Source organism: Austrofundulus limnaeus, unplaced genomic scaffold (genome assembly GCF_001266775.1).
Source record: "Austrofundulus limnaeus strain Quisiro unplaced genomic scaffold, Austrofundulus_limnaeus-1.0 Scaffold357, whole genome shotgun sequence".
Classification (NCBI taxonomy): domain Eukaryota; kingdom Metazoa; phylum Chordata; class Actinopteri; order Cyprinodontiformes; family Rivulidae; genus Austrofundulus; species Austrofundulus limnaeus.
In genome coordinates this window covers 52,971-63,461 of record NW_013952759.1, presented here as the reverse complement: position 1 = coordinate 63,461, position 10,491 = coordinate 52,971, and the positions used below count along the sequence as shown (strand labels likewise).

Genomic DNA, 10,491 nt, shown 5'->3' with positions numbered 1-10,491 from the left:
CCCAACATCTGTCCGCTCACCTGAAAAATAAATGGATAAAATATATGGAGGGCACACGAGGCAGACATAGGGAAGACCAGAGCCCAAGAGCCCGAGAGGGATCCCGAGCGCAGAGCCCCAAGGGGCACCCGCACGGGAAGATCCACCCACCCACCCCTCAGATCAGACCATAGGGGAGAACTGGGAGAGTCCCCCCAGCGACCACACGCACAGCCCCTGGGGCCAGCAGCGACAAACTCATGGGCCAGGCAGATGTTTTCATTGCACCATAACATAGTTTGGTTCGAGCACCTGCACGAGCCTCTTGAAGCCTTTGTTTTCCACTACAGAGTACAGGCGTAAATCTTTACAAACAAAAGTTGCCGTGGCCTCTATTATCTTTATGTCCCACAGAGAATGAACACCTCTGCTTCATAACGCTCGAGGCTACAGAGGTTAACGTCATGGGAAAAAATCAGTCTTGTGTCCTATGAATCGATATGGCAAAATTTAAATGCAATTGATCCAAGGTTGATTTAATAGATTTTTTTTACCCAGCCCTATTCAAGAACTAAAGCAGAATCAGAAGAATATAGTAAAAATGCTTCAAACACAGCAGCATTTAATAAAGTGTTAGAATTCTGGGGCACGGTGTGCTACAAAGAGGTTGATGTGTCTGTYTTGGCTTCTTCTGCAGCAGCAGTAAATTACATTTAATAAATGACTACATGCCGTGACCTTCATGATGGGGTGGGTGGTTCCATTGGGGTGACGGGGGTCCCTCCTTGGCTCATTGTAAATGAAATGAAATGGTAGTGGAAATGCTGCATTTACATCATTGCATCGTGGGTTCATTCTGTTCATAGTGAGACTTTTTATCAGGTTAAAATATTGCAGAATCTCATCCAGCTTCTCTTCATTTTGACAAATACGATGTATTGTGACTCGGATGTGTGAGGCCCCACACCTTTCTATCCTTTTTATTTAAATTTATWTCCCTGTGTTTTACTTTAAAGCATAGTTCCAGTGTAACAAAGTTTTCCTTCCTTCAAACGGCTTCTGTTGCTGCAGGGCTGTGATCAGTAAAGTTCTGATTGGATAAAAGTGTCGCTCTGGTTTCTAAACCCAGAATAAATCTTATAAATAGCTTGGTGTTAGCACAGATATATTTTTGGTCTGCTGTTTGGGGATTGCTGACTATTTTTCACAGAGTTTGGTTACTCTAGCTGACTGTTAGGTGGCCGGGCGCCATCCTCTCGGCCTGTTGAGATATTCAGAAGCGGCTCTGTGCACAGCTGTGACCTCGAAGAGGAAGCTTGAAGCTCTGACAAGATATCAGCTCTGTGCTTATCACGTCATGCATGTCCTGCTCTTACTGCTGCAACAACGAATTGATAAAAATCAATCACAAGTGTTGGAAATGAATTTCTTTATCGTTTTGTTGTGCCGGGTCATTTCTGTTTTACTTGCCATGTCGCGGAGCCGTTTATTTTATCTGCAGAGCATTATCAATAAAGTTAAAAACAAACAAAAAAATTCAACCTGCTGCAGAGCGAGTTAAACGGAGCGAGGCGGAGGCTGTATTTTTAAAGGAAATTAAGTAAATTCTACAAATGATAGATGCGGAGAAAACAGTTCAGCTGAAGTCTATAAAAGTGTGGGAGCACTTCACGCTTCACAAAACTAACAAACACATAACAAACTTTGCAAAAGTCATTTGGCGTGGCACGAAGCAACACGGTGATACAGCACCTGAAATAAAAACATGTCAGAGTCATCGATGAGGATGAAGGGAGCTCAACAGCATGGTAAGTCACTACGTTTATTTTGTTTCAAAGTGAGGAAACTTAACTGTGTTAGCTCGTTAGCTGGTTAATAAAAGTGATAGAGTATGTGTGAGTTACTTTTTATTTCTGCTTAAGTATCTTAAGCTAATTATATTTAAAGCTAATGTTAAAATGTGTTTTATAAATAAATCTAACTTGCACACAATAATGGTAATAGCTCAATGATCAAGCTTTAAGTTTTAATTTGCTGACAGTGTCTGAGTGAAGACACAGCAAAGAGCAATTAAACACACAACGCAGCATTTGAGTAAATTATGATTTTATATGCTCATATTTCACAGTTGTTCTCATTCCAGGAAAAAAAGACTTTAAACTTCATGAAGGGAAAGACATCACAAGCAGCTGTTGTGACTGAAAGTATCCAACATGATTGTCAGTGACATGAGGCCTCTGTCCGTGGTCCAGATAAAGGCTTCACTTCAATAGTCCGCACATTGATCCAGATTACAGTCTTCCCTCAAGGACACATTTTAAAAAGCTCAAGGAAAAAAATGTGCTACGTCAGTCCAAATGTTCTGTTTTGAAATAAAGAAGTTGAAATTATTATTATTTTTTCCAAATGAATCAATTATTGAAATAAAAGTTGCAGCCCTGCGTGTTTTGTTGATAGGGTTCTTTCTTATTTTTCAGCAGTGCACCAGCAGCTGCACGTGGACTAAAGCAGCCTTTTGGCTGGTTTTACTTTTTATTTAGACTATGGGCGGCTGAAGCTCAGTGGTTAGGGTGAGTCTTCCTGTAACCGGTGGGTTACTGGTTCCATTAATCTCAATTGTTGTGTCCTTGGGCAATACATTTCACCTGCATTTCCTGCTGCGGGGGGTGGTGCATGGCAGTCACGGTTCTATTAAAGGGGCAATATTATGTGTTTTTCAGGCATACATTTAAATACTATACCATAATAAAGTATCTATGCCACCTTTAGCTGTTATTAAAATGCTGTTTTTATGTTTAAATAGAAAATAAACTTGTCTTCTCATTACTTCTTCTTCTAAACGACTTGAAATTGGCCTCTGTCTCTTTAAGAACCACCTTCTGCTTCTGTTGCGTCCCGTTCAGTGCGGGGTGGGGGTGAGGGGTTTCACACGTGCGCTGTGATGCATCATACTTGGCATCTGAAAATACATTTCCTCAAAGGTATTTTGAATCTGAAAAGAGCTTCACTGAGTGAGAAGTTGTGTTGAGAGCAGCAGACAGTTTAGGTTTCACTTTCACTTTGCTKTGTTACTGCCAAGAGCCTGCAGGAGTCATGGGCGGGGTGTGTGGGGTGTGGGGTGGTGTGCCCCTTGATGAGGAAGCTCGGCTCAAAGACACGTCCCAGTGGCGTTTCTGGCCCCCACCTTTCGTTTTGCTCCTCAGCATGGCTGCCTAAAAACGCTGCAGAATTTCTCAAACATGCATGAATGAGTCAAAGCAAGGCTTTGAGCATGTTTTTTTTTACGAGAGTATAACATTATAACATGATATAAAACTCAAAGAAGTTGATTTTACATGATATTACCTCTTATTATTATTCTATTATGTGCAAGAAAAGCATCTGCCCTTTTCAGAATAAATTATTTCATCAGCCGCAGGACAGAATTTATTGTAACCCTGCAGAAAGTTATGACTTGGTACAACTACAGCTGATGAACGTCTGGAACTTAAGCATTTTGTTTGCTGCCCTAATCTGCAAAAAAAAAATCACATTTTCCACAGAACCCCCCTTTTTACAAAACTATCTCTGTGCAGCCATCACAGTTCTTGGCATTTCTTTTCTGTGTAATCAGCTTTAGCAGAATTACAAGTTCATCCGTCAATCAAACCATGGACTTCATTTCCACTGGTGTTCTTCTCTCCTGCTGTGCATGTTAAAGTCACTGACATGAARTCATTATCCTGTCTTTGTTGAACATGTGAGAATCTCTGGATGTGTCRGCAAGGTTTAAACTTGTCTTGTCTTAGCCTGAAAAATGGCCAAACATCAGCACGAGTCTCATATTGGAMAATCTGTGGATTACTGACACCTTGTAGCTATTCAGAGACTTTATTCACATTTCTGCTGTTAGTCTCTTTCAGTTTCTACACRTGGTTTTTATCACTAATCATTGTGGCTCTCAGGTCTGTGGTGGCAAGCTTTCCAGAATGATATAAATCAGCTCTAATCGTTGATCTGTTTAAAACAAACTCCTCGTTTTTTCTTTTTTACATCTCAGATCACTGCTCGGTCATAAGATGAACTTTGAATTTTTTAACAAATCRCTTTTAATTCTTTAATATTTCGTAACTTTTTAAGTCTTTCTGTTTGTTTRATAACACTCATTTTGGAGGCAAAGCCTTCCCACATCATGATAGTACCTCCCCTGTGTTTTACTGCAGGTATCAAATATAAATGAACTGATGCACATCATTACTAACAAACTCTAATTTGGTTCTTACGTTTTTAAAAGTGTCCCTGGAGTTGCTTACCKTAAGAGAGATTTCCCCAGCAACACTTTTTTTATGTAACTGAGGCCCAGTGGGCATCAAAAACAAACTTAAATGACTTTGTTCATTTTTTTATGAGATAAAAAATATTTTATGGCTCTTGCACATCTTTTCAAATTGGTAGAAACTAATTTCCTCTGTTCTGTTTGTGTGTGTGTGTGTGTGTGGGGGGGGGTATTGTTAACCTCACAATTCAGTTACAGTTCTTTGTGTCACAATTAGAATTCAATTTAGTATTGTTTTAAATATTTTATTGATTTCCTAGAAATAGGTACATAAATACTGCTTTAGAATAAATAATTAAAAAAATGTATTGCCCTATAAACAGAAATGTTTTTAACATTAATATATTTGGAGAAATAAAATATCTGTAAATAAAGCAGTAGAACAATAATACTTGTTATAAATATGCAGTGAAAACATAAAACCTGACAAACTCGAGGCTTTAAGTAAAAGAAAAATCCTGAACCTGATTTTTTTTGTGATGGTGATATTAATAAAATCATAATGTTTCTTTTGCRAATCTGTGAGAATCTGTGGGAAAACCCACACTTTAAATGACACAATGAATGGGGCAGTGAGGTATTTGCTTCCCTATCAGTTAGTTTATTGATTAATTTTGTGTTTTAAGATTTTTTATACTCAACACAAAGTTGCGGTGACATCATCAATATTCTCTCTGTAATAAATCTGTAATCCTGCAGCCAGGAGGTACCACAGATCATGTTTCCTCAAATGACTTTATTTTGCTAAAACTTTGCTAGGATGTGCCTGCGTCCTGAGACTCCAGGGGATTAATTGTCATATTAGACGTTACTGGCTAAATGCCACAATTAATTGTAATTAAACTTTTGGCGCCAATATTGCCCAACTGTTGTGTTTATCTATCTGTGTTTTTAAATACATATCTTGTAGGGGTGCAACTATACAGAAATTTCACGATTCGGTTCGGTTCGATACTTTAGTCTCACGGTTCGATATTTTTTCGATACAAAAAAGAGAAATTTCCATGCCCCTTTTAACTTATTTGTTTAAATTAATTATGAACATTTGTTTAACCTCAAAAGTACAGTTTTTAAATAAAATGTTGCTGAAACAGCAAGTTTCTCAGTGGATCTGCACTCAAAAATGCAGCCAAGGGAGAGTAGTCGAACACAGATCCACTGATCCTTCAACACAGAGCATCTTCAGAAGACAAGCTGATAAAATAAAATTTAAAAATCTGTATTGTTCGATACAAGTGTGTGTTGAACCTAAAGCACTGTTCATTATGGGTACATGTATTGTTGCACCCCTAATATCTTGTCAGGATCAGTAGTCCTGTTGGGGACCAAAGCCTGGTCCTAATACGATGGGAYACCATTTTTGAGTTATAGGTTAGRTTTTGGATTAAGTTGTGAATTAAGATCTGTACTGAGGGTAGTTAGGTGTAAAGATCATAGTTAGGCTACAGAAATGAAGTAAATACACGGTACTAATAAGAACAGAAATACCAACTTGTGTTTGTGTGTGATGCGTATGGTGCTTTCTACAAGTCAGAGATGATGATGATTTAAAGGCAGAGAATGAAGTCCATTTATCATTGAATGAAGTCCATTTATCATTCACATTTGATGTGGTTAATGCGCTCAGATCTTTGCCAGTGGGAGAATACATTAGGAGATTGAGTGGATATAGGAAGCTATCATTAGGGGTTACCATCATGGTATTTATAGACCTGTGTTTTACATCCTCCTGGTTAGTGGATGGCTCCACATCCTGGAGGTCTCCTCCACTCTGCACGTGACTCCCTGCTCACTGTTAACCAGCTGGCCTGTTAGCTTGTTTATTTAGAGGTGTGTCTGCATGTCACCACTCCTGCTAACAATATTTGAGCAAACCTGAGCGCAGAAGTGCTTTTGAAAGGTTTTAATCTCCACAGTCACCTCTGACTGCACCACAGTAACTGTTAGTACATTCTGACAGACACTGACAGATTGCCTTGTGGAGAGCTGGTTTTCAGAGATCCTCCATGCCACCATAGTAACCACTGAAAACATTCATGTGTTTGTAGTTTTCACACCACARCCTGAAGTCTAGCATATCATGGTGTCAGTACATAAACATTCAAGCACCTTTAAACAGCTGAGAAGCCAAATCAGAAATCCAAGACAGCTAAAAAGATGAATTTAGCATAATTCTGACATTTTTGGCCATATTAAGGTGAGAATTGATATGGTGGTCGATGACGGTGATCTTCAACAAATAAAGTTGAATCATACATTTAAAATGGACGCCATTGGCAAGTCCTTTCATTGTTCCAGGAACAATTCTAGTTAAAGCTACTCTTCAAATAGAATCTTACACACATAAGGTTTTTTACCCAATAAACCCAGAGCGGAAAGAGGAGTGGAATGAATTTGCACTTTTATCAGCAGTATTATTTTTTTTTTTGCAGAGCAGATAAATTTCCTTCCTGCCTATCTGGATGCAGAGACCGTCACTATCTTGCTGTTTTTGTTGGCAACCGTCTCCAGGAAGTGTCTCCCTTCGGCTTGGCGCTGCTCAAATATTGTGCTGTCTGTAAACAGCCTCTTTTATTCATTGTCTGGGCTGTGAGGGCGGTGGATGGGGGTGGTGGGRGGTGGAGCAGCACTGTGGGGACATGGGGAGAGAGAGGTGAAGTCAGGAWTMAGGAATGTGCCTTGGCAAGCCTCGGGTCGACGCAGCCCAGATGACTGGGAGGGAATCCTTGGCAGAGAGGAAGCTGGGGAACCCCGTTCAACACCTCCAGCTCTTTCCCTCTCTGTAACAACCCCACCACCCCTCCACACACAGTCTGCCGTGTCCTTTCTGTCGATTCGTCTTTCTGTGTAAAAAAAAAAAAAAAAGAAAATAAGAGAGAACCAGGGAGATGCCGACATGAAGAAGCCATTTTTAAATGTCTGACTAGTGGAGCATGGAAAACAGCAGAACCCTCGCCTGCTTTTTCTTATTATTTTTTTCTGCATCCAAAATGTCCCCCTGTGAGTTCAACCATGTCCAATCTGAACTCTGAAAACCCTCCATACGTTTGGAAAGCTATTCCCAGTGAGTCATCGACTATTATTACACAGGCTGAGGAGGGTCTTTTGTTGGCGAGGAGAGGCGACCCCTGCACATGGAGCTTGTTTTGCAGAATGATGCAGCAGAGCTAACAGTCCAGCAGGTGGAGAGACATTATCAAGTCTGTGTTTGAAGTGACATTTGGGTTTTTATGASCTTCTCTGCTCTTGCATGATTTGATCAAATTCTAAACAATCTTGCAGCTTTTTTATTTCGATTACCTGCTCTTTTTAGTTTTTACCAGATTAATTTGCTCCCTGAGCCGCGTGAGTAGATCTGTTTTTGGAAGGAGGCTGCGAGCTCACGTCACGGGCTCTCCTCTTTCCAGCCCCTCTGCACACAGGGTCACGTTTGTTCCTCGTGCAGCACAGTGCGGTCAAAACATGCAGGGAAACACGAGGTTTCCACATCACGRAGGAGAATACTGCCGTCATTTAATGTTTCCAGCCGGCTGCCTTCTAAATATAGCTGCTTTCCCTCCAAACGATGCCATAATTCAAAACTCTTGCTTACTTTGAAGATAATAAGCAGGCCTTAACATACTGTGGCTGAGCGTGGGATTTCTCATCAAAAAAAAAACAAAAAACAAGCCAGTGTTGATCACATGTGATGGAGGTTGGTGGTGACTTTGCGTTGGACCTGACGCTCACAGTGACTAATCACGCCTCAGTCTCACTGCGGTGACACTGATCAGCAGTACTTGTCATTTCCAATGTTTTTAGAGCACGACTGATGTGCGTTCTGTTTGAATGACTCACGTGTGGTGGGTGCTGTATTCTGCTCATCAGTTAGGACTGGATGAGATGCTCAACTTGTCTCAAGTGGCCAGAAGTGGGGAAAAAAATCTTCTTTTCAAATGACACAAAACTGACTGATGGGTCACATCTATCACCTTACCCACAGTAATTAATCATATCATGACCCCTGTGTCATGCTATGTATCATATCATCAAATTCTTGTCAATATRCAGCCCTAACCATCACCATGTTTCACTACAGAGAGAACACAATACGTCAACCTATCCTAACCCAGCTTTCCCACCGACGCTCCTAAGCGTGGGGAGATTGGTGTCGCGGTCTCAATGACTGCTATCAAAATGTGCCTCTTGAGATGTTTTGGTGTCTGGGAGGACGGTAACCATGTCCTCTGCCTCTGGAGTGGCCTCCTCTGTGTCCTCCCTGGCCGTGGTGCTGATTCCTGGAAAGTTGGTTCTCTTGGGCATCACCCTGGGAACTCCAGTTACCTCAGCAAGGCATTGAATCACTTTGACCCATAGATCCTGAACCTCCAGACATTCCCAAAAAACAYGAATGAAAGAGCCCAGAGTCACAAAGGGGCAGAATGAGCCACTCTGGACAGGTTGCTAGTCWGGATAGCTTACAGCTACAGCACATTTCAGCCCAATAACTGTAAACTTGACAGAGTTGTAGCTGTTTTTGTATTTAAAGTTAAACCTGAGGCAACTACTTCAAATCAACTGTCTTATGGTGTACACAAAGTACAGAATAAACATTGATATATGAGGTTGAAATGATGTTTCTTTAGCTGGTTTTGTCTTAGTCTTTCTAATTCTAACACATTTTATAGGGGAATTTGATTTCATAGCAGTAACAATATGATTTCTGATCCTTGGCTCGGCAGATAACGCTCCTGCTCTGCCTCACCGCATGAAGCGTTTCCTCACAACAAAGCAGAACAATTTCACAGAGCAATTTGTAATTGTCAGTGGCTGCTCCAGCTCTGCCTGAGAGTTTATCAAATCCACTAACTGCTCTTTGTCTTTCTCTTCCAAACCCCACCCCACCCTCATCACCATCCCTGGCTTTTTAACGCTCCTCCTGCCCGGTCTGATGGGACATCAACAGAGCTTCCAGCCGAAGAAGGTAAATATTGATTCTTCTAATGAGCTGTGGCCCTCCTCCCTTTACTGTCTGAATAAGTGTCCTGAGTATGAATTGTTTTCTTTTATATGAACTATGGGGGTAAACTTTGGGATTGTCCACGCCAGCAATCCACGCCAACAGTTTTCCGCCCATACACATACACACACATCATAGTCTTCTGTAAATACACACACAGCTGCCTGTCACTGTCACAGAGCTAATGTCAATACATCTTGCATGTCCTCTCCACCCTTAAGCATTTGTAGTCCTATACACTGAAGGTTTTACTGTATGTCAGATGTGATGCAGGTGTGTTTGTGTATCTCAGGCAAGTCCCTGTGGGAGCTGGTGGTGGAGCAATTTGAAGACCTCCTGGTCAGGATCCTGCTGCTAGCTGCCTGTGTCTCCTTTGTGAGTACAAACCAGCTTTTTAGATGCCAGTACCGGTCATGATTTTTACTCTGGACGGGAGATCCTAACTGAACTATGGGCAGGAAATTGCTGGCAGTCTTCTAGGCCGGCCTCATTGAGGGAGGCAATAGCTGATACTCCCATTTGACTGTTTCTTCTGTTTTTGTCATTATTTTCAATATGTTTAGGAAAAACCCTGTATTGTATGTTATCATTTTACTTTATTTAACCAAGCAAATGCTATTGAGACCTTTTGCAAGTGCAGCCTAGGCCTGAGAAAACCTACGCAAACATGAAGAGATCATGCACACAGAAAGACCCTATCATAGAGTGCACAACTTTCATGCTAAATTCGGCATACGGACGAAAATGTGTTGACATTTACGAAAGGTTGGAGCGTGTTCTGTATTTTCTTGTCTGAGGTCAAGAGGGGTTAAGTTTCATCATTTGGGTTTAAACCATAAAAGTTTAAACTAAAAAAATATAACGTTGTGTTCAGATGCTCCTTACATCCTTACTGACTGAAAAAGTTTGCTTGGCTGTCGGCATTTTTTCACAGCAGGTAAAATGTGTGCGTATATTGCTGCACATGTTCACATTTGTTTTGATACATCCCCATGTGGGTGGAACATGATGAATGCTACTTTTAGTGTATACACGTCGTTGATACATGAGGTCTTAGATCTGAACCGGAGATCGTACCCAGGACCTTCTTGCTGTTCGGAACAGTGCTGACCACTGAGCCAATGTGCTTCCCAAATGTACATCCATCCATCCATCCATCCATCCATCCATCCATCCATCCATCCATCCATCCATCCAT

The 10,491-nt window shown here is 41.1% G+C and overlaps 1 protein-coding gene across 2 annotated transcripts in view; it reads left to right on the top strand.

The window, feature by feature from the left end:
• Nucleotides 1-10,491, top strand: part of LOC106528045 (sarcoplasmic/endoplasmic reticulum calcium ATPase 2) — a 68,113-nt gene that overhangs the window by 8,616 nt on the left and 49,006 nt on the right. For both annotated transcript variants that reach the window (XM_014023098.1, XM_014023097.1), the window contains exons 2-3: nt 9,240-9,257; nt 9,586-9,668. In XM_014023098.1, the coding sequence (XP_013878552.1) occupies nt 9,240-9,257; nt 9,586-9,668 (101 nt within the window). The remainder of the gene's footprint in view (nt 1-9,239; nt 9,258-9,585; nt 9,669-10,491) is intronic.